Genomic DNA, 27,998 nt, shown 5'->3' on the forward strand with positions numbered 1-27,998 from the left:
GCATGCATAGACATTACCCATTATACAATTTTATTTTATGTATGTTTTTCAGATTGAAAGTTGTGGCAAATACACACATCCTGGGATGTAAGACCGCACAGTTCAGGTGTTGGCCATAGCAGAGTAGTACATTTGTATGTAGGAGTAAACGGTGTCCACGATGAGGCCAAAGACTTTCCCTGCAACAACGTACTCTGGAAACAGCAGACAGAGACTTCAGGAAATCCGAGAGGGCTTAAAGCAGCCCTCCAAGCCAACTCCAACTCAAGGGGTACCAGTTGGACCTTCCAATGAAATCCTTCTGGACCCCAAAGTTCTGCACAGCAAAGATACAGCAAGGCAACAACCGCAGCAGCAGCAGCAGCTCCGGCAGCCGGCAAAGTTTGGACCCTACCAGAAGGCTTTGCGAGAGATCAGATACTCGCTTCTGCCTTTCGCCAATGAATCCGGAAGCCCGGCCACTGTCGAGGTAAACCGGCAGATGCTGCAAGAACTGGTCAATGTGGGATGTGGTCAGGTGGGTTGAATTTACTTTCCTGTCTAAACGTTGAGTGTAGTAGAACGTTGTATTGGTAGGTGTTAAAAGTGTAATCCGTTTGTGCTTTAATACTTAATGTGCCAAAAGGCCAAGAATAAACAGCCTCGGTATACTTGACCCTGAACAGAGTAGGTATTTTTTTTAAATATAGTGTGTGCAAAAACTGATTATTTTTCATATGACGTGCCTCACATTATTAGATGTTTCCACATATGACCTGTACTAAAAATATGAATGTGATATTCGTTGTGGAATATATGAAAATCATTACAGTGGGAAAAGGCAAGGTCACGTGATTTCATGGTTGATGAAAAGGATAGATAGGTGAAAAATATGAAGTTTCTTTTATAATGGCCACTTTTGAGGAGTTTATTCACTAAAGCACAAGTTTGCAGGTAAGTAGCCAACTTCATGTTGTGTTAAGAAGAGCCAACACATTTGGCTATACATTAACCAGGACCGACTTAGTCCTTCTTGCAGAGAATGCATAGTTCAAGTCCCTCCGTTGTTAAGCAAACCCCACAATGACTAAAACACCTATGAGTTCATAAATATTTTTTTCTGCCAGGTTTGTCATGCTTGCATATAAACTTCTAAGGGCACTTATACAATGAAATAATGGAGTTTATTAAACAGCCAGTTGTAGTTGAAGAATTTCAGCACATCCCCCGTGCTTGGGTCCAACTCAATCCATCTAACAGACGAAACTCACTAAAATGAAGCCCTTTCTAATGCCTGGTTATTGCAGTAAGTAGAAAGGTTTACCTGCAACTCACCATTTAGTCGATAAGCACCGAGGACCCCAAAGGTAGACAGAAAGCACCTTTAAACAGAAGGCTAGATGTACTGTCTTATCTGTATCGCTACTATTGTCTATGATATTGGTTCCGTGTTGCTTAGTCCTTTTAATTTCAACCACCGGCCTGTTTTCTCAGTATAAAAACCTCTACTGTGAGTTTGTCCCGTGATTCTACCGTCCTCTAACAAAGCAGGGGAATGACCGTTCTGTACACTTGTCTGCGAACTGAAGTTCTGTTCAAACGCTCAGTACGATATGGCTCCCTTGTGTGTCTTGTTCGAATTGTAGCAAGTATTTGAAGTATTTATCATGAATGCCCCCCTCAGCGTTGCCCATGCCAAGAATATTTCACAATAAGATGGCATATGGAACACTATGGAGCAACATCTTATGGCGATGAAATGAAGTATGATTTTTTTTTTTTTTTTTTTAAAGTACGATATGTGTTATAATCATTAAAGGAACCTTGTTATAAAATGTATACGGTGCGATCATGAATTGCTGCACTTTAATTATGCTTAGTGATTGTTATATTGTATAGATGGTTCGTAAATTGTATGATAATTGCGAGCTACGTTTCTGTACCTACTAAACGTTTTCTGAGCCGCAGAAGATGTGTTTCCCACTGCGACCCCTGCTACGATACATTACACGTGACGGGGGACATTTAGTTTGCCAATTGTAAATGTAACTTATAGTTGAAGAAAGACCAGAAATAAAATTCCCTTAATTAAAGTCATTCAGTGCTTTTTCTGTACGCAGTTTTAGGCAAATATTTTTTAAATAGATTGTCTGTCTGGTTTTCTGCATATTTTGCTTGTTTTGTTTCCTCTAGGGATAAACTATAGGGGGGAAAAAAGGTCATTATGCATTTATAGAAACACAGAATTTGATAGCAGATAAGAACCGTTGGGTCCACCTAGTCTGCTCGTAAAACTATGTGATGGAAATACGCATTAAACTTGTGCTGAGCTGTTTCTATTTCAGCAAAAAGTTAAATAAAATGACAGTAAAATGTAATATTGAATACAGATTTAGTGTTTCAAATGCAAAGCATCAGCATCATCCGTTAAATAAAATGTGTACGGTGAACTTCATCCGGCAGAACCTCCGCAAGTTGTTGAGCTTCACGTCCCGTAATGCTCTTCAGGCCTGGACGTGTCTCATGGAGAAAGTAATTCAGGAATAATTTCCGAGCTCTAGGTTCTACGTCTCAGTAATAGGAGGTGGGGTGAAGGAATTACCAGGAACACGGCTTATAAACAGATATTGTGGCGCCTTGAAGTTGTCCAAATTCCCTTTGAAAGATACGGTCTTCTCCCGTTGATAATCCCCAGTGCATTCCTGAGTGGATGTTTGGCTGCAAAACGCATGGGATGTTTTCTTGATAAACCGTATCTGCACCAGTTATATCCCATCATGTGCATCGCGGTTTGGTCTCGGAATTTAAAAGTTAGCTTATCTTTATTTTTATTGATCGCATTCCGCAATCCTTTGATGTTTCTATGATGAGTTACATTTCATCACATGGCTGGAAGCCCCAAAAATAATTTTAGCTTAGTTTCATGGTAAATGGATTTGAGCGCATTGTACTCCATAGGATATAGGCTATAGGAAACTTAATACGTAAAGAGATTGAAAGAAGTACAAGAGGGAGGTATATTTAACCCCTTTCCTGTATATTTAATCAGTTTAATGTGCTATTTTACACTACAGTACCAGAACAATGTTCGTGTTTTTGCCATGTATGCCTTCAACCGTTCATTCCCTTTTTGTCAATTAGTGTACCCGCACAAATGATATATTTTGCGGGATAAGTAGGGCTTTTTTTAACCACAATTATATATTTTTAGTTTTTTTGATATTTGCTGTTACACGCACCTCCAATTAATCTTGAAATCTAGCCGATGTGACATTCAACAAAGGCCACACACTCTTAGTCACCATTGATACTCAAGTTTAGTTTCTGCTGCATTCGGTACCTCCTGTTTTTTTTAAGGTATAGTTTCTGTTTAAATTTTACTTGGCTCGTCCTGTTCTGAATTATCTTCCCGATACAAGGCTTGCATAATATGGTTTCTATTGCCCAAGAAACACGAATGTAGCTAACGCTGCAGTCGTCCAACAACATAAATGGTGTGGATGCAATCTAACTCAATGAGAGCTTTGAGATCTTTTGTCTTTCTGGTCAATAAGGACTGCAAACAATGGATTATATTCATAGCATGTTTTTATGCAATGACGGGTAGTATAAGTGCTTGAGGTCAGTTCAGGATTCTAAAGGAAAACAGGTTTGGGTGGTTTGAGTTGTAACTGCTGGCATCGCTTGGAATATTATTCAAATCCCAAAATTAGTGCAAAGTTCACTTTTTTTTGTGAAACTGTTGTCAACACAGCTTTTAGAATGAAATGATTTTAATAATACTAGCTGCAGCTTGTGCTTTTTGTTTGCCAATCAGTTGTTGTGTTTACTCGTAAATACAGAGGCTCCGTCTGGGGAAGAAAGATGCCTTAATGGCAGTGATTGGGTCCATGGTGTAGGCAGCTGATATGGCAGCTTGCTAAATAGGAACCATTGTGTATTGTAAAATATGTTAAAGTGGCAACGTTCAGCTGAATTTCTTCAAACATGCAGCGATCAGTTCTATTTACCCATTGTAAAAGAATGAATTAAATGAAAAACACAAAAATTGTTTTTTTTTAATAGCTTTAATTTTTTAATATAAAAAAAAAATTGATGAGGGCAGAGAGTATTGTAGTCTTCCAAAAGCAGGCGCTCCAGAGTACAGAAAGGGTGCCATTCTTGTGGACATGTTTAATTTTTAGCTATACTTCTTATTTTTTATCACAATTACAGAATTGAACCTCTTGTTATATGTCCTTGGTCTGTGGTGTGTGCTGTCACATACAGTACATGAGCTCTGTGTACAACCTAAATATACGTTCAGCCACGTAAATTGCATATATTTTTTTGTTTCTATTTTAACCACAATATCATGTTATCAGATGCACCATTTGCCTTAAATGAGGCATCTATGAGTAGCTTTATAGTTTTGCCGAAGTAGTATAAAAAGAGCAGTGCATCCTCAGCAGGAAAGGGGCTGTTGTTTTTGTGCAGGTAAAGAATGCATATTAAATTACTCAATAATGTTTATCATTTGTGGGACTGTTTTGGGGCAGTAGACTGTATTTGTCTGCTTGAGATTGCATATAATGTACATTGATGCTAACCCTCTTCATTTGGTATGGTGTCCTATTTAGTCTAGACCAATGTTGTTTGGCTTGGGGTCTCAAACTTTTCGCCCCCCAGGTATTGTGGGACTACAAATCCCATGATACCTGGTCAGTGGCTTTGAAGGTCATCATGGGAGCTGCTTGTTGCCTACCCGTGTTTTATATTATTGTTTTATTTATTTTAGTTAATCATGCACACCTAATGTTTATCTTGTTACAGTATGTGTTATGTTTCAGTTCTAAAAAAAAAAAATTGAGAAGAGTAAGCAAGTACAAATATTTCTGCAAATTCCTGCAAGCTTTGGAAAGAATAGAACGTGTGTTTATACCCCACAACTGGAAAAAAGACCTGAAATAAGCAGCATAGTCTGGCCATAGCACGGCAGGTATCGGCAGGCATGGTAAGAATTTTCTAGGAAGGCACATGTTTCCCCGCTGTAACCCTTTGTGGCTTGTACAATCAGCAGTAGTTAAAAGTGGCAAGTCTTAAGTCTTTATTTTTTTTTTTTCTTGCTAGAAAACACTGTAGTTGAACATTTACGGTCCCTGATATCACTGTTTATTTTGAAGGACAAACCCCAGAGAGCTTCTCCAGCTAGCCCTGTATAATCCATAGGTATATCAGCGAGGAGATCTCCCACCTATACATTTTGGAGGGCAAGCTCCGACCTTGCAGAAGAGAAGTAGGCAGGGAGTGTACAAATGTGGCCAGGAGAAAGAAGAAACTAACTTACTTAAGCAGGGCTTCACTGGAGACTTGGGGTCAAACCCAGCGAGTTTCCAGGTTTGGGGAACTCATTAAACTGACATTTAATTATACCAACTTATAGTAGTGTTGAACTTTAACATTTAGCTTAGAAAGTCCATATAGAAGCACTACTCAGTTAGTTGCAGCATCTGGTGGGCTGCACATGGCTTCACATCCACGCTAATGCTTTTACCTTTAGGAGCATCTATGGCATGATGGTGTTTCATGTTCAGTAGAACATGGGTTAATGTTGCGTAGGTGTGAGTTCACATGTACGTCATGTTACCTCAGTCCCCAAATTAACACGTTTAGTAACCTCCCGCTGACCTAATTTTGTATGTTCTCTTTCTCCCCCCTTTTGGAAAGAAATGTTTTCTTCTGGTTTATTTCTTAGTCTTTTAGGTACTTTTCTCCCCATAAAATTGTTGGTCAGAGTTTTATTGCATCATCTTTAAGTTGTAAGGTTTCGTAAACATCCTGGCCCTCAGAGGTCACTTCTCTGGGTGGAAACTTCTTCTCAACCTCTGAGGTCCCAAAAGCTGATGTAACTTTACATCTTTTCCTATATTTAAAAAAAAAGGTATCAACTTTGAAGACTCTTATGTGGGGCTTATGTGGCAATATCCATTTTTCTTATAAAATATTTGACAAACTAATCTCGTTGACCTTTCTTGTGGTTTCTAACCTCACTGCAGCCCTGGAATTGGATTTTACAGAAATCATGTGGTTTTTGCCATTGATTAAAGAGCGTGTCTCCCTTGTGTTAGGAGCAAGTCTAAAAAGTGCTTATGACCAAAATTTTTGAAATGCCTGCAGTGTCACAGGAAGCTTGCGCACAATAGTACAAGGGTGGGCCAGTTCCTCTGTGCTTTTTTATTTATTTTTTTCTTTTCTCTTAATAGAAACCCCAAGTTTGATTTAACCGTTTTGGGTCTGAATTACGTTCGATCCCTGTCTGCGTTTAGGGTAAACAGTGAATATTTGCATGTTTGTTAGATGAAAAATCTTAGTTCAAAATATAAAAGGCAAGGGAGACTTGGATATGAGTACAAAAAACGAGGGCTGCAAAAATATATGTAGAAATTTGGAGATTGCTATATAAGGAACTAACTTCATCCGTTCAGGGGCCAGAGAGCCTATCGAAACCCCATCCCCTCAACTTTTTTTGACTTCATGGAGAGACATGTGGCCAAACAGACCTCCCCACCAGCTAACATCAGAGCCGACTTGCCCAAGAGTTCCAGGGGGTCTAGTCCGTGAGAGCCCTTATGTGCAGAAAGCAATCTCATGGGTTTCCATGGAAGAACCTATGTGATTGAAAAAGAACACAATAAAAAACTGACAGGGTGTTGGGCTGCAGCTTCTCCTAAAGGTTTTATGTGTTCACAGCTAAAGGACGTGTATTTAAGTACTTTCATATTCAAAAGGACGTGTATTTAAGTACTTTCATATTCAAAAATACAAAAAAAGATTATATGATGGTTTCTTGATAACCTGAGTGGAGTTTTAAACACATTTTTTTTAAAGCCCTGAATGAGCTGGAATTTCATGAAACACCTAAACCGTCCTGCGGGTATTGAACATTTTGGGTGAAATAGCATTGTTTTACATAGCATATTTTCTTGTTTAATACATGCCGTTAGGACCACGGTGTCATCTTATTCCCAGATGTAACGGTAAAAAGGATTAAAACATCTTAATCATTCCAGTGGTGGGGGTCCTGGGACAGGCCATGCAGTGTGGTCCTGACTAGGGGGCAAATTGCATTCCCTTCCAGCTTTTCAAGGGCTGTGTGACTGCCGGAGGAAATGTGTCAGGCTAATTACTAGCATTCCAGGCTTTTTTCAAAGGGGGTGTTGTCTCTTCCTTAACTTTGAATTGGTTACACCAAACAAAGCATGCTAAAGGAAACGTTTTCCCTTTGTAAACATAATTAAAACCTATAATCTAATCCATTCCTAATTCTGGCTATGCCTACGGGAAACAATCTGTAGAGCTTCACTGACCCAGTGCTAGAGAGGGGCGCAGATGTATTATCTGTAGCAGTTGTTTTTCTTTATTATACGCCGTGTACCTTTTTTATTTTCTCATTATTCTCAATTCTGATAATCGTTTTTTGTAAAGGGATCGCGTATATGTTTCAGACAGGTCTCCTTTAATCTGCTGCTGTACAGAAGCAGTTCCTTTGGTTAGAATTACTCATTCTATCATATTTTACCATGGAAATAATTCAATCCAGACCTATATATCATCAGGTACATATATCGATAGTGTTTATACCGACCCCCTATGAGTTTATCATGTTGTTGTTATATGGGTAGGTTGCCCCCATTTGCCCCCATACATGCACTTTATACACAAAAAACTTAATAGGGAAAAGAAGCTGGATACACTGTACAGGAAAGCATGTACAGTACTTTAAGCCCAGTATTGCCAGAGGCAACATTGTGCTGCATGTCACTATGATGTAGGAATGGTAATACTATCATTAACAATAATTAAATATAAAAGATAACACGCACCTTTCCTTCAAGATCTAGCACAGTGAAAGAAGTACCATTCCCCTCCTGCAGAGTTCTTCTTTTTCTTCCCCCAGGTGACATCACTGCTACGTTTTTTATTGCTGTGAGACTGCTGGTGATAATAAAGAGAGGAGAGACTTATATGACCCTCTGTATGGACACAAACGGTATCCATGAAGAGGTCAAAGCAGCGGTGGTCTTGCCAAGTGAAGAAGCAGGAGAACTTCTAAGGTCTGCAGTGGGAAAAGAATATGCGCTTTTAGATATATCATAGGAACTTTTCTATAAGACATCAAGATAACACGAGCATTCACCCATTAGCAGAATTTTATAAAATTAAAAGCTTCAAATTTGGTCCTTCTAATCTGCTGTTTTTTTGAGATATAAAGACTCAAACCTTTGTCAGTTTCTGGTCTTGCTATATTTTAAATTCTTACTGTATTCATCAGACAGTTTGTGTTACTTGCTACCTCGACATTGCCAACGACCACGGGCTGTGACCTCTTTACATAGGGCTGTGTGGATAAGGCCCTTCCATGGCACCTAAAATAATCACTTCTGATCATGCCTCTGATATAGATTTTCTAAATGCATTTTTCGGTATACACAAGTAATGGAACAGAAAAACCCATTATTAGACGGAAAAGGAAGGCCTGTTGTGTCGTATTAGTTTCCTGCTCTTTCGGAAATAGTATCGGGGTACGTTTACCTTCTAACATTGACGTTGTGTTTAGAAAGCATTGTATGGAGAAGGAGTATTATTATATTAAAGTATTGACTGTAAGACAGGGTGTTGGGTTATTTAAAGCAGTACCAGTCCCATCGAAGTGAATGTGGGGTGAGATCCCATTGAAACCAGTGGATTAGCAGCATCCAATTCCATGTTTGTTAGCCAGACACTGATGTTTTACCAGCATAAATCCAATTGACTACCGTTTGACACCAGTGGGAGCTGAGCTGCTTTTGAGTTAAATGGGAGTACCACTGAGTACGTGCAAGAAGTATACATACATGCTTCCTGTTCAACTTTCAGAGGTGTGTGGAATGTCCTTGAAACCAAACATAAAAGCAAGACGTTGCTACATACTTTTATGAAATTTATGAGGAAAACTGTGCGTGCTCACACGTTTCTGCCTTGTGATAATAACAGCTCTTGCTGGTTACGTTTCAGATCTCCAGGACGGGTAGGAGTTGTCTAGTTTTTTGTGTTTTCTTGGTAAATATATAGTAAATATAGGTAGGTGGAATGGAACAAGACAAAGAGGCTGCCCGGTGGCTGCTGCAAACTGGAGACACCTAAAATGTCTTCTAGAAATGCGGAACATTGAAAATGCAATAATGGACAAAAGACACTTTAAGTGCATACTTTCAACTTTTCTTTCTGTAATCGGTGATTTAATAATTTGGAACTGCTGATAGCTTTTTTAAGTGTAAACCAAAAAATGAAATGAGAGAAAAAAAAAACACTACTACAGCAGTCAGCTGTATCGTTAGGTAGACGTTCCACTGCTTGTTTTATTGTGCATTTGTTGTCGGAATCAGTTATACACTGCGTGCGATTCTCCATGGAGGTGACTACCGGGCAGTTAAGTGACAAGCTCCAAAACACAGTCAACAGTAAAGAATGTATCTATCAAGTTCTTTTCTTGTGCATTTAACAGTTTAGTTCATAGCCCATAAAATGTTGCAATCCCATTCACATCAGTGCCTCACAGATGTTTATAACTTCACGTAAGACACAATAAAAGCAAACACAATCTTTTATTCTGATTAAGTTTTTTCCACCTTAGGTAAACACCTCGTGATTGCAGCATTTTACGGTGTGTATGCAGTGTTTTTAGTACATGTACTTTGTAAGAACTCGCTGTGCACCACCAAACTCCCTTCCATCTTGGATAATTCTACCAGCCACTCCGAAGTACAGGAACTAAGGACCCCCTAGTTCTTGTGAGACCTCCGACGTACACTGTACAAGTCTCATCTCCCTAGTCAAACACAAACCACCTTTTAATATCTATCCTACCTGGGATGCCTGTATGATTTCTGGTGGTTAATATGATGTACCCACTAGTGTTGATTTATTAGGCCTTAATCTAACTCAGGTGTTGATGATTTCAGAGTTTAATTAATAAATCCTCTAACTCCTGAAACCTCTCAGGATGTTGTGCTTATACTCAACAACTATGGGCCCCTACACTGGAGTTTAGCTGACACGGGTATACTCGTCAACTGTGTTTGCAAAACACAATCTACCTGGAAGAGTCGAAGGAAGGAAACCTTACCTCTGATTCCACCAACCTTAACTGTACCAATGTGAACCTTACTAACTTCTTTAGTATGCAGCACAACACTTGGAAAACCAGAACCAAGTGCGCTTTGGAGAAAAATTGTAGAAATGTTTGAAGAAAGAGAACACGTTGCCAGCGATAAAGAAGGACTGGATCTCTAATGCTTAGGTGTTGTGTGGCAGCCATTGGCACAGGGAATGTTTTGTGGGTAGAGGGATGAATGGATTCTACTATGTATCAACAACTCCTGGAAGTTAGTCCCCAGTTGGTAAAGAGACTGAACTGAGAAGAGATTGGATACTACAACAAAACAATGATCCAAATCATTAATTAAAATAAACTACTGTAAGGAACGAAATTCATGTTTGTGTTCTCTGCTGATGCTATCATGTTCATTGTCTACTGTTCTTCATTTTCCCTTAGGCCACAAAGGCTTATGCTGCCATCTTACTGAGATATGCCCTGTGTTTACTGCATTGCAGCTGCTATTTAAGGATCTAAGGATTGTTTGTTCTCCTTGCAGAATTTTCCTTTGGTCAGCTATGCATGAAGAATTTCAGTCATTTTTCATCTGTGGTTCTGTGTGTATCTTTCGTGACCCTGAAATGCTTTCTCTTCTATTTTTTTTCCCGTTTTTCCTTGCACTCTCAACATTACAGCACTTTTTACTAACCAGTGTGTTATTTTTATGCCCTCTTAACCTACGCAGGAGATGCTATTTAGAAAAAATGGCAAAAGAAAATACGCTTCTTAGTTCACATTCAGGCGATAGAGAGGTTCATGTTAATACATGTATATATTAGCCCATTTTGCATTGACATCAATTTATTTTACTGCATACAGATGGGTACAGGCATTCTTTAGTTATCAGAGTTAGTGAATAAAACGTTTCTCTTTTAACTCCTCCTTTAGCTCTTTCTACTGAGATTGGGGAGCATACTTCAGTATGCTTGTTGCATATGCTCAGTTGCACTCCCGTTTTAGTCAAAGGGAGTTGAGCTCCCCCTGAAATTATTGAGAGTAGCAGCAGCCAAACACATGCACAATATATGGATAAAATTATTGGGACACCTGACCATCACACCAACAAGAACTTTTATGACATCATATTCCATGTCCCCTTCAGCATACCAAAACATTTTGGACAGTTTGGGGAATACCCTTTCCTGTTCCAGCATGGCTGTTCCCCGGGTCCATATCGCAAGGTCCATAAAGACATGGTTGGTGAGTTTGGTGTGGAAGAAGTTGACCGGCCGCAATAGAGCCCCGACCTCAACCCCATCAAACACCTTTGAGATAAACTTGAATGGAGATTGCGAGCCGGGCCTTCTCTTCCAACATCAGTGCCTGACCTCACAAATGCTCTACTGGATGAAGGGGCAAACATTCTCAAAAAAGTTCTACCTCTTACAACTAAACAGTGTCTGTATTAAAATTATTGGAGTTCCTGCAAAATGGCCGTGGCATCTGAAGCGGATGTATAGGTGTATGAATGGTTTGCAGATGCTTATTTGATTCCATTGTTGGATCATTAAGGAAACGGCATGTAAAAGTTTGCAGCTGTTTAAAAGGAGACGTCTCTGCTTGTGAGTACAGTAGAAAGTAGCGGAAAGAAAAGTAAAATGTGAATGAAGAAGGTGGTCTATTTGTTTTTAGGCTGGTTTTCTTTTTTTTGTCATTTGATACACTAATTCTTGTTATTAAAAGTGAAGGTCTGTGAATTAGTGGTTTGACTGACTGGAATTTCTGACTGTGTTTTTACAGCTGGAATTCAGATTGTAGTTATGTCTTCACGTTTTAGTCTGGTGATATCCATTCTAAGTCAAGACTCCTTGTATAGCGCAGGGTACTAGGTTTAAGGTGGATTAAGGTGAATTATTTTGAAATTTGACCTGGTATATAACTAAACTCTGTTTTCGGTACTATAGTGGTTTAAAAAAATAAAGTAAAAAGTAGCACTGGACATTGGTTTAAATTGGTATACATGATGTGTCTTGGGTATTTAAAAATAATAATAAAATGCAGATACAGTTGCTATAGAGTCAAGATGTGCAGCTTGATCGCACTTCTAATAAGCCGTGTGCAATGACATGGCAATGAAGTTTTCAGCCTATCAGCGGCTCCACGTGACTGTAGGCAAAGAAGGCCAAGGCATCTAAATTGGCCGATTAAAGATATTATTTATCAGGCTTTATTTTAATTATTACACTTTGTTAAACCAGGCCCCTCGTGTTCATTTATTGAAAGACTTTGAGCCTGTGGATTTCATTGCAAATTTGACATTAAAAGTACATATTTTTTATTATCACCTTTTATTTATAGAGCGCCAACAATTTACGCAGTGCTTCTTACAATACATATATTCAAGGGGCATTACAAGACTATAATACAATAGAATTGAAATGCATTTCAAGCATTGACTAGATAAAGGCAATGTCATTACAAAATACCGTTAGTTCAATAAAAAAGGTTTTTGCATCTTAGAAAACTAATACAGGCTGAAACTGCTTGACTGTTACCGGGCAGTGAAAAGATTGTTTTAGATAATAAACAATAAGAACTACGGAGCGCAGGCATATTTTGCCCCGTCTGATCTCTTGGCACGTTCCTTAAGTTCTGGAGCTCTGTTTGATAAGTAACCCAGCCAGTCTGAATGTCAGTCTTGGGAATCCCTTGCTCTTCTCGCAGACACATTATTTTTAGAGCCGGTGCTTTTGCAGAATTAGTTGGAAAAATTGCTGCTTCGACGCATACTTCGCATAGCTGTGAAAGAAACCTGCCTGAAATTGTTAATCCTGTCTCTAGAAAAGGGATGCCAGGCATAACAGGGTGGTATTTTTACACACACGATGCTAACTGTCTGGGTTTGCTATATATATATATATATATATATATATATATATATATATATATATATATATATATATATTATACGGCTGATCTAGTCCGCACTTTTTTTCCCTGGTGTTGAGACTCGGACTTTAATCGGTCCTTGGTCTTGAATTAGATTCAGGATCGCTTTATGCCTGTCCCATGCAATTCCATAATTTCTCTTACTGTATCGGCCTCTACCGCTTCTGCTTGGAGGCTGTTACGTTTATCTGCCACGTTGTTGGTAAAATAAAACTTCCTTACATTGCTTCTGACCTCTAGTTTGAGACAGTGGCCACTCGTCTTTAGCTTGTGGTTCTATGATAAGCACTGTGCTATTCCTGACGTTAGTACATTAGCCCATTTCTCGGGATGCGGTGCCAGTTGCACAGCTGATGCGTCTGTCTTTATTGCCGAACGTGTTCACAAGTGGGATCATTTACACAAAAAGAAATGCCAGCAGGCAGCTGCCCGGTATTTTATTTTAATAGAAAAGGAACTTTTCATAGTTTCTCACATTTTCCCCAGGCAGTGTGGACCTTTAGAATAATTCATTGTGTGTTTTATTGTTTCAGCTTCGAAGCTAAATAGAAAAAAAAATATATAAAAAAAAAAATATATATATATATTTAATGTAAAAATTTGGGGTCACTTAGAATTGTCCTTGTTTTTCAAAGAAAAGCTAATGTTCATTAAAGCAACGCAAAATGAGTCGGAAATAGCACAGACGTTGTTTTTTTTTTTTTTTTTTTTTTTTTTTTTTTTTTCAGATTGTTCTATTTTTATTATCTTAATAATAATATACAGTTATCTGACAACAATGACAAGCGAAGAAAAATGTTTTGGCTTTCTAGGTCATGGATCCATGGATCCAAAAACTCAAAGGTAAACTCAAAGTGGAAAACTCATGGGTATGTTTAAAGATAAGTAAGACTTCTAACTTGTAATACAGTATTTGGTTACTTCAACAGAACTGGAAGTTTGAGGAAAAAAGCAATGCTTTAGAAAATGTTTTGAAAATGTACACATTTGAAGATCCACAATAATTAATGTAGGTGTTGAGATGACTGCATAGAGAATTAGGATGGTGCAGTTAATGTTACATACACAACCATTTCCAGCAGGCTTAGCATGTGACTAGTGTTTAGATTTACCGAGTACAACTTATTTTTTCAATAGTATGCTTCACATTTCATTATATCTAAGTTCAAATCAATATTTTATTGGAAACTTTATCTGGACCCCAGTCCAACCTCACAAATCCAATGAATGAGCTTTTCTGTGAACACCGGGTATAGTTCTTGAACTGTATTCCGTTTCGCTTCACACTTTCTAAACAACAGACATATGCAAATCAGAAGATGTTATTGAAGCCTACATCTGTGAAACTACCTGCATTTTCTTCCTCTTGTTTGGTATAATATTTTGCATAGTTTTGCATAATGTGTGTGATCGTTTACATGCTTTGACTAAGACTCATTGAAAACCAAAACCAAAAATAAACAAACAGAATATAGACATTGTTCAGATTTCCTTTGACTTGTCTCAATCTGTTCCATGATTTTATGAACATGTAAAAATGTGTTAACACCTATGCAGACTTTCTAATATTATGATCTCATTAGCAACCAAACTGTATGCAGAAGATTTACTGCATTAAATAAAATATGTTTATGCCTGGATTCAGTCCATTGGATGTTATGGATAAGTGGGCTCGTGGCCTTAAGGATTTAATGACCCCCAGCCAAATATCTGGAATGACATAATGGTATCTGTTATAATACTCAATGCATTTTATTGCAATGCAACTATACCCTAGTGTTACTAGGAGTTTTTCAGATGTTGCCCTTCGCCTAAAACATGGAAGCACAACTAGTTGCCCCGTCCTCACCTCTATCCTTTTGAGCACTGAGATATGACATAAAGTCCCCTTAGGGACGTGCTATGGAACCTCCAGCTTGATTACCCAATAGGGCACTGCTGCCACCCTGAACCTAGGCCATAGTATGACACTGCTTTTATTTTAAAATCTTTGCCATGCTATTGTCACAATAGAATTGTTTTTTATCAGTAAAATGTCAGCTTGGTTCCAACATCTAGTTGTTACACATCATTTGCTGCTGATGGTTTTGGCTAGCTGCAAGTTGCAAGGGAAAGTTGGCCACTGCCAGGGAATGGACTGAGCTAAATGTCAGACTATCCACTCAGAAATCAAAAGGGTCGCCTGGTGGCTCATAATATAAAGTAGCGAGCCTCAATCCCAACATTTAAGCTGTAGGTCCATAAATTCGAAATCACTCCTATCTGTATTATTTGCAAGGAGTCCAATCACGGAATCCAATTTATGTAATCCTTACCTTCCACCTAACTGGAGGCTGACATGTTCATGTTTGCCTGTCAGCTGTTATCCTCCTTCAATAAAAGTAATCCAAGGACTAAAGAGAAGTGGCCATTTTTTTTTTTTTTTTTTTTTTTTATTATTATTATTATTATTATTATAATTATTATTAAGAAACCAAGACATTTTTTCTTCCTGCAAACAATCAGAAACTTTTTGGGGTAAGGGAACAACTTAGTATTGCAAGTCACAATTTTTCCAGCCATCACAGAAGCTCGGCTTTCAGCGCTGAAATGTCAAACGACTCCATGTTCGTCTGAACGCCGCATATCTTGTGATTTATATCCTTTTTTTTTTTTTTTTTTCCTTCTTTTCTTTTCCCTTTCCCTTTTTTTTTATGCAATAGCAATATATCCACCATAAATATTATTATACAAATTACAAAATTACAAAAAAAAAAAAACCCCACCCCCCACCCACCCCCTCAAGGCAAGGTCTGGGGAAAAAAAAAAAAAAAAAAAAAAAAAAAAAATAATTATATTTAATTTTACCAAAAACTCCAAGTGAGGTAGAACTCTTTCTTTTTCTTTTTCGACTCCAAACTTCTATAATGTTCGTATTTTATAATTCGTTCTATCAAATTTAGCCACTGAGCAAGACAAGGGGCTTTTTTATTAAACCAGTACCTAAGGATCAATAGTCTCCCCAAGAAAAAAATCTTTCTAAAAATTTTATTAAATCTACCAAACTGTTCCACATCTCCTAAGATCACGACCTTTGGGTCCATTATACCGTTACATCTAAATTTTGTTTTGACAAGAGTAAATACATCTTCCCAAAATTTTTTTATCCTAGGACATTCCCACCAAAGATGGAGTAAGCCCGCATCGAGGTAGCCACATCTAGGACAGTCTGCGTTTTCTTTACAGTTAATTTTCCATAGCTGAAATGGGGAGTAATATAACCGATAAATAATTTTAAGTTGTGTAAATTGATATTGTTTATTTGTAGTGCAACACCCTGTGTTTTTTAATATACGATTCCAAGAGGCCTCATCAATAGTACCAATCTCCTCTTCCCATTTCCTCTTGATATTGCCACGGAACTCTGTTTCCATTTCTCTAATCAAAATTTTATAAATAAAACTAAGTGTCTTTTTCCTTTTAGCATTTTTTTGCAAAAATTCAAACAAATCGTGTGTCCTAACATCGAAAATCTTCTTATTTTTCGTGGAATTATGTGCATGTATTAGTTGATTATACCAAAATTTATGTCTATTATCTAATTCGAATTCAGATTCAAGAAGGTTAAAGTCCTTAATCTGTCCCATAACAAACAACTGTTTAGCAAAACAAATCCCTTTTTTTTTCCAAAAATCACTTCCTAATCCTTTGTGAAATTCCTGAAATTTTACATTGTGCCATATTCGTGTATAGGGTAAACTTCCCTCAATTTTACAGATATGTTTAATTTCATCCCATATTTTTCTGTATAGTTTCACCGAAAGTGTATTTTCCAAATCCCCTTCCAGCTGTAAATCTGTCTCCATCATTTCGGCAGGGTTAGGGATCCCAGTAAGATTTAAGAGAAATTGTATTAGAGGTCCAGGTCGATTAGCTCTCAAATTCTGAGCTTTTGAAGCCAAAAAATAAAATTTAAAATGAGGCAATGCCCAACCACCCTCCCCTTCAGGTGCAGTAAACTTAGTATATTTCATACGAACTCTACCTCTGCCCCACAAGAGTTTACTCAATGAGGCTTCTAAGCCTCTAAACCATTTATCTGGAATCCATACTGGTGAGGCAGAGAGAGCGAACAGCACCTGAGGGAGAACAATCATTTTAACAAGACCCACCCTATCTGCTAGTGAGAGTGGAAGTTTAGTCCAGATCGCTACTTTTTTTTTAATCTTAATGGCTAAGGGAATAAGATTCTGCTTCATAAACAGATTGATTTTACTCGAGATTTTAATCCCTAAGTAGTCCATAGGGTCTCCTTGTCTCAAAATCCTAACACCCTCAGCCTTAGGAATTTTTGCTGAATTCAGGGGCAAGAGTATCGATTTATCCCAATTGATTTTAAGACCTGAGAATCTACCAAAATTCTGTACCGTATTTATCACTATTGGGAGCATTTTTTCAGTGTCTTCTAAAAATAATAATAAATCATCTGCATAAAGTAAAACTTTGTCTTCATTACCTTTAAGCCCAAATCCTCTTATTTTCTGATTGCTCCGAATACTCAGAGCTAATGGTTCAATATATAGTATAAATAAGAGGGGCGAAAGTGGGCAGCCCTGCCGAGTACCTCGGCTTAACAAAAAAGCCTCTGAGAGAGAGCCATTTAAATTAATCTTTGCTACTGGAGAGCTATAAATAAGTTTAATCCACCTCAAAAAGTCCTCCCCAAAACCAAAAGTTTCTAATGTGTGCCACAAAAATCCCCATTCCACCCTGTCAAACGCCTTCATAGCGTCCAAGGACAGGATGGAATGGGAAGAGTCCCTCCCCAACTGAAGATTGGCAAAAACTCTTTCGAGATTAGAGTGTAAGAGTCTTCCTGGTACAAAACCTGACTGATCTTCTCCAATCAGGTCTGCAACACAGTTTGCCAATCTGTTGGCAAGCACTTTGGCCAAAATTTTCACATCTGCATTAAGCAAAGATATAGGCCGGTATGATTCCACTTTAACTGGGTTTTTATCCTTTTTAAGAATAAGAATAATTATTGCCTCAAGCATAGAGCTTGGAAGTTGTTTTCTTTTCAGGCTTTCAGAGAGAACAGAAGATAGCATAGGTAGGAGAGCATCGGCGTATTCCCGATAAACCCCAAAAGGAAGTCCATCTCCTCCTGGGGCAGATGACGGTGCGCAAGAAAAAAGAGCTGTTTTCAACTCCTCCACTGAAATTTCATTTCCTAATGCCATCCTCTGTTCGTCTGTAATCCTAGCACAGACGTTGTTAATGCTATAAATGACTATTGTAGCTGGTAACAATTATGTTACAACTAGAAATGTTCCTGTTTTCCATGAAAACAGCTAAGTGACCCCAAACCTTTCTACAGGTTATAACTTATAGAATAATTTATGTATATCTCTTTGTGGCTCTAGATTGTTGCAAAAGATCTAACATCAATGGAAGCTATTTGGCTATTGTATAAAACCTAAATTTGACTGCATGCACCATCACTGCCTTGTGTTAAGGATGTCATTGTTTGTTTCTTTCCATCGTAATAAGATTTTAGATTGAACACCAATATCGAAATGTCTATGAAGCAATATCAAGGTTTTTAATTTAATTCCTACTTTTTTATTACTCGTATAATGTTCACATTTTTTGTTTTCATTCTAGTTTTTGCATAATATATTTTCAGGTAGAGTCACATTAACTATTTGTATGTCTCCTGGCCCTTTTGTTTTGATGGTCCTATGCATGCATTAGGAGAGACATTGCGTTAACTTAAAGGGGCAGTTTACTGTCGCTGACATCCCCTCTAAAAAAGATTGCATATTAAAGTAATCTGTTTGTACGGCGATTCTTGAAGTAGCTTGTCAGTGGCAGGAAAGCGCACACACTGAAATCAATTGGAGCGCTTTTTGCGCTTGCGTCTGAACAGACCCCCGTCCGCAGCATTCGCCAACCCAGTGCATTAAGTAGGTGCCGGGAGATGCGTTTACCTAAACTATAATACTCTGTATGACTATGATACATTAACCTTTGTAACAGATTGTGAGTGGCCAGAATAAAAAACGTAACGTGTTGTTCGGCCTTATAGAAAGGGTTAAAATGAAGGCTCACTTATTCAGGTTGGTCCAAATGAGACATAAGCACCCTCGTTATATTGCATACCCTCCCAAAAAGGAAAATTCTACTTCCTTAACTGAGAGCTTCTGCTGTTTTCCCTGCGCCTTTTTTTTTATTATTATTAAACTTTTATAAGCATTTCACAGGCTTCATCAGAACAACGAACTTTGAATATTTTCATGCGTTAATAGGCGAAGCATTTTTATGATATTTCATGAGAACCGCATAGCAAAAAAAGTAGTAAAGGAATCAAGCATAGTTTTTTTTTTACATTTTTTTCTTCTAGACATTCTTGGAAATGTGTGCTTAATAAGCAGGTATGAAATGCTTACATTTTCGCAAGAGAATGCCAAAAATGGGAGGAATGATGGCCTTCAAGGAGTGCGTTCCACATGCATGACTGCTTCTTAATGTGTCTGCCCCACATGTTCTTAATCTAGTTTTTTTGTTTCTTAATCATATTTTTTCTCTCATCAACACTACCCTCATTATGATTACTACTACTCAACTATTGTGTTCATATTTTCATATTTGAAAAATCTTAAGGTCAGCTCATTTATAAGACCTGTCTGCAATATAATTTTTTTTAAGAATTCATCCTATTGAGCTTTTTTTTTACTTTTTTTGTTAGCTTCTCAGCATAAACTGTTATACCCCATCAGTTGTGAATTGTATTTTTCTTAGTAGGTCATTCATTTTATACAGTATTATTGAGTGCGTCCCTACTTACTTGTACTGTAAATAATCGTAATTCTCGTCTTAAAGCGATGATTATGTGCTTATGATTCATTTGTAGTTTTCTGTTTTTGGGGATTTTTTTGTCATAACCAGAAAGCTTGTTAATGTCTGCTCTGTCCTACAATAGTGATTTTAGATTGTTCTGGAGATTTGTGATTTGCTGATTCCAGAGAACATTCTGACATCTTATTTGCTCCTCTGGGACCATAAAATCACCTGTGCATTTGTAGCATTTGCCATAAGTGAGTGAACATTCTAAATTGTAGATGTTAAGACCTCCAACTCTCATCTTGAATGGACCCTGGAAAGTCCTGCTTTTAATGTCATCTTCACAGGTGTGTGCGGTGGTTGTGACCTGGGCCTTAAAGTATGCGTATACAACTGCATTTCATAGTGGTCCTTTTACTGTTACTTTGCGTTACATTATATTTACGCAGGTGTATTTGTCGTTCTTGTGTTAATAGGAAATGGCAGTTCGTGCTCTAAAGCAGACTGGGAGCAGGAGCATCGAAGCTGCCCTGGAGTATATTAGTAAAATGGGATATCTGGACCCAAGGAATGAGCAGATCGTTCGTGTGATAAAGCAGACCTCACCAGGTAACCATACAACATGGGAGAGGTTTTTTCATTTGAGTGCTTTTGATATAAGCTTTATCTTTACTGAGCCTCTGTGTATAGTTTAGAATTAATCCTTTTATTGTACTCAGTCCAGCGTTTGTGCAGTGAGTTACAATAAATCCCCAAATCTGGCAATTCATTTTTATGCATTTAAGAATAAAGATTTTGTGTCATAGAATATCTTGGTTTTTTTTTACAATATATACAATATTTGTTTCTTAACAAGGGAAGGGCCCAGCTCCAAATAATGTGCCCCACCGATCAAGCTTTGAAAGTTCAAGTGAGACGTACCCACCATACCACGCAGTTAACAGTTCGAACTATGAGGGGCCTGGTTTTCCAGTGGAAGCTGCCAATGCACTCGGTGATGTTCCTCGTCCATACATGGACTACTTGCTTTCTGCTCCCCAACCTGCGGCAGTGAATGGCCCAGCACAGAGGCCTTCCCCTGGAAGTGGGCACAATACACCTGGAAACCACCAGCAGAAGGTGTATACTACAAATATGGAGCCTGCTACCATCAATTATGCTATTGGAAATCACAACAGTACAGGCCTTGGCATGCAGGCTGCCCACTCTTCAAATAGCCCGCATTATGGACGACAGAATATCATGGTGCAAGGAGACCCCATGGGCTATGGTATACAAAGAACCCCTTCATTTCAAAACAAGATACAGCAGGATGGAGGCTATGTAAATATACCAAGTAAAGGGCAGATGCCCCAGGGCAGCCCAAGCCATGCATATCAGCAGCCATCTGCAGGACTATACATGCCTCACTCCCACCACAAGCAACCAAGTCCATCCTCTCATCAGATGCATGTTATGTCCAGGGGGCCCCCATTTACCAGCGATTTTCCTGACACTCCACCAAACCTGATGACTCCATCAAGAAACAGTTTGAATATGGATTTGTATGATATTAGCAGCGTGTGTCAGTGGCAGAATTCACAGTCACGACGTGATTCCCTTCAAGGTCCGGGAATGGACTCTTCAGTCCGGCAGCATGTACCGTTCAGACCAGACTCCCAAGCGCCAAGCCGTACAAACTCATTTAATAACCATCAGCAGCAAAAGCAGGTGCAGATGCGGCAGTCTGCCCCTAATAAACCAGACGCTTCCGTGGGAGCACCGAATACCATCACCGCAGTTACATCAGCCCACATACTTCAGCCAGTAAAGAGTATGAGAGTTATGAGGCCTGAACCCCAAACGGCAGTAGGTCCTTCTCACCCAGCCTGGTTAGCTGCTCAAGCGCAGGTGGCGGAAAGTTTGGAGATGCTGGAGCCGCACGCTTTATCAGTTGGTGGTCCCAGTTCCTACGGGATTGGTGTGGATTATGGAAACCAGGATCTGAGATACCCTCCACCCCCGTATCCAAAGCACCTATTGCTGCAGAACAATTCAGAACAAGTTGAATTGAACTCTTTGTGTAAGGGAGTGGACCAGAGTCTTCGTCTTGCTGACAATGTGGCTTGTGCTCAAGGGGAGGATGCAAATGGAGAGGCTAAACATGAAAAAGTGAGCAAGAACCCCAAAGCTGTTAAGTCTGGGAAAGATAAAAAGCAGATTCAAACTTCGCCGGTGCCAGTGCGCAAGAATAGCAAAGATGAGGAAAAGAGGGAGTCCAGAATTAAGACCTACTCCCCCTTTGCTTTTAAGTTCTACATGGAGCAGCACGTAGAAAACGTCCTGAAGACATACCAGCAGAAAGTAAACCGGAGGCTCCAGTTGGAACAAGAAATGGCTGAGGTAATAGTCAACTTTTTCTTATTCATGGGCTGTAGTTTGCTGTATTGCTTGCATGGGTTTGTATCTGTATTCGAAATGTAAACAATGGCCTTAAAAATATCAGTGTTATTTCATATCTACCGTATGTGCTTTTGCAAATTGATTTAATAGTTCTGGAGCAGGATCCTCTCCTGTGTTTCTGTATTTCCATCATTATAAAGAGTTGAATGTGGGTTCATCTAATTCCTGGCAGAATACCTGTCATATACCTGTGGTGTTAGATCTGCCTACCAGCTATAGCAAGAACTCCATCTTGGAGGAAGAAGCACACGTAGGGGTTAACTGCTAAATTACAGCAACAGGGTTCACCAGAACAGCTAATTACATATAAAACAACATGTTTCAGATAGAAACGGACTGTCCCCTATGTTGTTTCCATTGGTGCCACGGTACTGCAACTGGACCCTATTAAGTGTAAAGAAATATCTTTTACATGTAGTCCAGAACTTGGTGAAAAGGAGCCCTGTAATTAGGTGCTTTAATGCTGTCGGATGCATAACATTTTTGTCTGGTCTCAAGTAGATCAGAAAAAGGGCTGCAAGAAATTATAAATTTGCTATATTTGGGTGCAATTTGTGGCACCAGTTATTTGTAGTTTGTCTAATTATGACCATAGAGAAGACAGCTGCAGGGAAGGAATAAACTATTCAGAATGTGAGGGTCTACCCATACTGTCTCTGTCAGTTCTGTTTGTGGATATGACATGTAAACCACAAGATGCTCGATACAGTATCTTACAGAATGAGTCGCATGAAGCATTTAACCGAATCATTTAGCATGGTTAACCAAAGAATAGAATGCCAAGAGCTTTCTTGTTCCATCATTTACACACACACACACACACACACACTTCCTTTAAAGTATATCTGTCTCCTTCACAGCTTCTAGTATAACCAAATTAATTTTAAAAACTACCTATAACTTGAGGTTTTTTTTTTTTTTTTTTGGCAAAATGGAATTGGAATTTTTGAGATATTTGATTTACAAAAGGTCATTATTTTACTTTATGGAAGCTGCAATCTCTGGCAAGAAAACGCATATTTCCCGAAGTTCTCTTCCTTTCCCCTCATCCTATTCTCAAAGTCACCTGGCAAAGAATTTGACAAACACATTAAATATAGTAGCAAACAAATTTAACATAATAATGAGGAGGAATAATCTTCAGAAACAGGAAATGAACCCCAAGGCTCCCGTGGTATACGTAAAAAGCATGTTTCTTGCATATAATGGTGTGACTTGTGCAAATGGGCCATTTGTTTTCGGGAAAATGAATTTAATTTCCTGCCCCCATGTGCATGCAGGGAAATACTCCTCATTGCCGCCGGAGAGCACTTCTGACACTTATTTGTTGCTTCAAATTAAGAATCGCTGGACCACGGAGGAGATTTTTTTGTAATGCTGAATGAATGATATAAAGCAACTTGCAGACTACTTTCATATGCCATCGTTTTCCGCGGGGACGCCCTAGGAGGCACCCTTTATGGAAGCCTTCACTTCTGCATGATAAGGCGGTAACACCGCTGAGAATTGGGTTACCGTTTGGCAATGCAGCTGCCATTTTAAACATTATTTGATTTTAGATGGCTTTGTACCAGACTACACAAAAGAGAAACCCAAGGATCTACATGTATTGTTCTGAGAGAAAAGAAAAAAACTCCCTCCAGAACCATTCTACCAAGTTAACCAAGTACCAAGAAATCTCCCTGGCCCTGTACATTTCCACTATGCTCACTTGGGGGGAAAACTAGAACATTGTTAGCATTCTTTTTTTAAAAAGGCATTATTTACTCATGTAATGATGGTGATTCATTCCTCATTGTGTTCTTTTTTTTGCTAGCCTTTGTCAAAGGGGTCAGGATTAGGTTAGGACTCCTCAGCTTGATGGTAGTAAGTGGATATGAAAATAAAATTTATACTAGTGATTTTATACAAGTGTTTTTATTTATTAAATGTGTATTTTTATAGGCTGGCCTCTGTGAAGCTGTCCGGGAACAAATGCGGAAAATTCTTTATACAAAAGAGTCCAACTATAATCGTCTCAAACGGGCCAAAATGGACAAGTCAATGTTTGCGAAGATCAAGACTTTAGGAATAGGTGCTTTTGGTGAAGTGTGTCTGGCAAGCAAACTGGACACAAAGGCCTTGTATGCGATGAAAACCTTAAGGAAGAAGGACGTGCTGAACCGAAATCAAGTGGCCCACGTCAAAGCAGAAAGGGACATACTGGCCGAGGCCGACAACGAGTGGGTGGTGAAGCTGTATTATTCATTTCAGGACAAAGACAACTTGTACTTTGTAATGGATTACATCCCAGGTGGGGACATGATGAGCCTCCTCATACGGTTGCAGGTGTTTCCAGAGCACCTGGCCATGTTCTATATTGCCGAATTGACCCTTGCCATTGAAAGTGTCCACAAGATGGGATTCATTCACAGGGACATCAAGCCTGACAACATTCTTATAGATCTGGATGGCCATATCAAACTAACAGATTTTGGCCTTTGTACCGGATTTAGATGGACACACAACTCCAAGTATTACCAGAAAGGTAAGCTTGTGAAGGCTGTTATTTAGTTAAATTGTGTTTAAAAGATTAAGCAGACTCATAACTGCAATCTGCAGATGGTCTAATTGTAGTGAAAATAGCCCATTCTGCCTGCAAATGGATAAACAACGAAATATTTGTCTTTGTCTTGTATTTTTATATTTGTCTTTTCATGTCATGAGAATCAGTGTATCAGAACTCAGTTCAACGAGAGGCCAACATATATTGTGTTGCCACTCAGTTGATGTTGGCCGTGTTGGGAATTCTCATGAGAGCGTCCACAATTACAAGTGTTTGCGTATTGGTGCCAACAGCTGAATTAATCTAAATACTTAAGTGTGACTTCAGAGCTTTTGGAAACTACAGCCTCCTGCGTTTTCTGGAACAAGGATTTGGATTCCATTTCTCTCTCCTGTAAACCAAATAGGATTTTGTAAATTAATCTATAATGATCTTTTTGGACAACAGTGAATTCCATGGTTCTCTTTCTTAAATGTAGCACAGTGTGCATGTAATGTTTGTCACACAGTACTGCCTCCATGAGGGAGGTCAAGGTTTAGCGCAACTGTAGTCTATTCAATTAGGGAAGTGTTCACAAGAAGATTTGTAGGAAATATATTTTTCTATCTTCTTCCCCCAACATCCTCTAAGGGGGTCCAATAGACCAAATGGTGCCCCTGAGCAGTCTTTAAATTTTAAACACTTCAACTATTTTTTTTGCAGAGAAAATGAATTAGTTGCCAGCGACTGGGTTCTTGACTTTTTCTGTCTTTTTTGATGACCGTCTGTTTAGGGAACCACATCCGACAAGACAGCATGGAGCCCAGTGAAAATTGGGATGATGTGTCTAACTGCAGATGCGGAGACAGACTGAAGACTTTGGAACACAGGGCCAAACGACAGCACCAGAGGTGTTTGGCTCATTCCTTGGTGGGGACTCCTAATTATATTGCGCCTGAAGTCCTCCTGCGGAAAGGTGTGTATGTGTTGAGTATGGCAAGCCTGCTGGGTACTTTGTTGCATTTGGAAAACTAGTGTTCTCTTTTTTTAACATACAGAGAACAAAATGCACTTTGACTGTTCCTTTATACTAAATTTTTTGTTCATAGCTCTCTGAGTAAAGTGTAAGATGCAATGAACTGAAGACCTAATGTCATTCCCTGTCCAGGTGCTTATGGAATTTCAGTCTTTTCTTGGGCTAATAAAGATTTTCTCAACAAGGAGAGGTCATTAATATGTTTTTCTTTCTTCAGGGTACACTCAGCTCTGTGACTGGTGGAGTGTTGGTGTTATTCTCTTTGAGATGCTGGTTGGGCAGCCTCCATTTCATGCGGCAAACCCGACTGAAACTCAGCTGAAGGTAGGTGTTTCTAAATGCAGTGGACATAAAACACCCCAAATATGAAATAGGTGGACAGCTTTTTTATTTTTTTTATTATGTTTTATTTATATAGCACTAACAATTCACACAGCACATCTTACAGGCCATACATCCAATGGATATGACAAAACTAGAATTGACAGACTAAAATAAACTGATAAATTAGGTAAATATAGAAATATTTGCAAGCTTATTACCCAGAGTAATCCCTGCCCTCGCATGCTTAACCCCATTCAGTCCCTTAAGAATGTACATGTATGTTCTAAAAAGCTCTGCTTATAAGCCCTTTAGGACGTACATGTATGTCCTAGACTTTCTTGCATAGCCTTATTTGACAACCTAGACTCCTCTCTGTCACCAGAACCCAGCATTGCTGGCCTCCTGCTGACCGATCGTTTGAAATGGCTACCGATGCTTGCGCTGGTAAGCCATTACCTAAATAATGCCCGATCATATGATCAGGCATTCCCTTCCGGAAGACATCACTGATGAATTCAACCATAAGGTTAGACAAGGGTAGCATATCCTCTGCAGGGTCTGTCTAGATCCTGCTGGGATATCTGGTCGCTCTCCCTACTGATCGATCACACGCATTGCAATAATTTAAAAACCTTATATCCCATTGCTCTAGCTCTACGTGTGAAATGTATAACCCACAACCCCTGTTCACTACCCCAAAACCATTGTCATAACTATTAAAAATGCGACCCTATGGGGTACTATGAAAGGGATGTATGTGGCTCTCCAGAACATAGAAAAATATTGATATGGGTATGTCTGTAATCAAGTGATGTTGTCAAAGTGAATTCGGTCATTGTTCAACAGGGGCACCTAAAGCGTGTTTTTTTTTTTTGTTTTTTTTTTACATACTAGCACTCACAATTATTATTTGTTTGCATGTTTCTATGGTTACAAATGAAAGCCCTATTTTGTTCTGAAAAAAAAAAGGTTATGTAATTTTTGGGCTTGATCAAACACAGAAAAGGGGAATCTTAATTAAACCCACATATGGTAAAAATGGCAAAATAGCTTGGGGTACTAAAATCCCCTGGCACTGAAGGGGTTAAGAAGAAGGTTGTTTTCAGTTAAATAGGCTTTGAACTGTGTTTTGTTTTTCTTCTTCAGGTAATAAACTGGGAAAATACTCTTTACATTCCCTCCCAAGTCAAATTGAGCCCAGAGGCAGCTGATCTCATCACTAAATTGTGTTGTTCAGCAGAAAATAGACTTGGAAGAAATGGAGCTGACGAAATTAAGGCTCACCCCTTTTTCAGCTCCGCTGATTTCTCTGCCGATATTCGTCGTCAGCCGGCACCTTATGTCCCAAAGATTACACACCCAACCGATACTTCTAATTTTGACCCGGTGGAGGAGGAGAGCCCTTGCAACGACAGTGAAGACAGTACCATGGCATGGGACCCAAACATGTGCCCTAGTAATAAACACACTGAACATGCCTTCTATGAGTTCACGTTTCGGCGGTTCTTCGATGACAACGGCTACCCGTTCCGTTATCCGAAGCCTTCGAAGATAGAAACGCCTCAGAATGAAGAGGCACAAGAGGAAGATGAAGCTGCCGCCAGTGAAACAGAAAGCTGTCAGCCTGTATATGTATGAGGCGGTTTCTTGAATACGAAACATACTTGATTCATCTTTCCATACCAGGGCATACTTGGATCACTAAGTGAAGGAAATGTTACAGTACAAGTTTATGATGCCAGATCGCCACAGCTTGTATGAAGCCGTTTTTGGGAATACGAAGCTCATCCGCTGTGCATACTTCG

At 39.0% G+C, this 27,998-nt stretch overlaps 1 protein-coding gene across 1 annotated transcript; it reads left to right on the forward strand.

Annotated features, from left to right (window-relative positions):
* The first annotated feature begins 108 nt into the window (after positions 1-108).
* LATS2 (large tumor suppressor kinase 2) lies at positions 109-27,949 on the forward strand. The gene is made up of 7 exons (XM_053456434.1): positions 109-517; positions 20,344-20,476; positions 20,724-22,249; positions 24,254-24,836; positions 25,627-25,809; positions 26,087-26,193; positions 27,340-27,949. The coding sequence occupies exons 1-7, from the start codon at positions 161-163 to the stop codon at positions 27,829-27,831; spliced, it is 3,381 nt and encodes a 1,126-aa protein (XP_053312409.1). The 5' UTR covers positions 109-160; the 3' UTR covers positions 27,832-27,949.
* The last annotated feature ends 49 nt before the right edge of the window (positions 27,950-27,998 follow it).

Source organism: Spea bombifrons, chromosome 2, assembly GCF_027358695.1.
Source record: "Spea bombifrons isolate aSpeBom1 chromosome 2, aSpeBom1.2.pri, whole genome shotgun sequence".
NCBI classification, from domain to species: domain Eukaryota; kingdom Metazoa; phylum Chordata; class Amphibia; order Anura; family Pelobatidae; genus Spea; species Spea bombifrons.

What these genes read in the sequence shown, in the direction of transcription:
- LATS2 (XM_053456434.1), top strand. Translation starts at nt 161, where the DNA reads ATGAGGCCAAAGACTTTCCCTGCAACAACGTACTCTGGAAACAGCAGA. An exon ending in TCAATGTGGGATGTGGTCAG is followed by an intron (nt 518 to 20,343) that starts GTGGGTTGAATT and finishes TTGTGTTAATAG; the next exon opens with GAAATGGCAGTTCGTGCTCT. An exon ending in CTCCAAGTATTACCAGAAAG is followed by an intron (nt 24,837 to 25,626) that starts GTAAGCTTGTGA and finishes CCGTCTGTTTAG; the next exon opens with GGAACCACATCCGACAAGAC.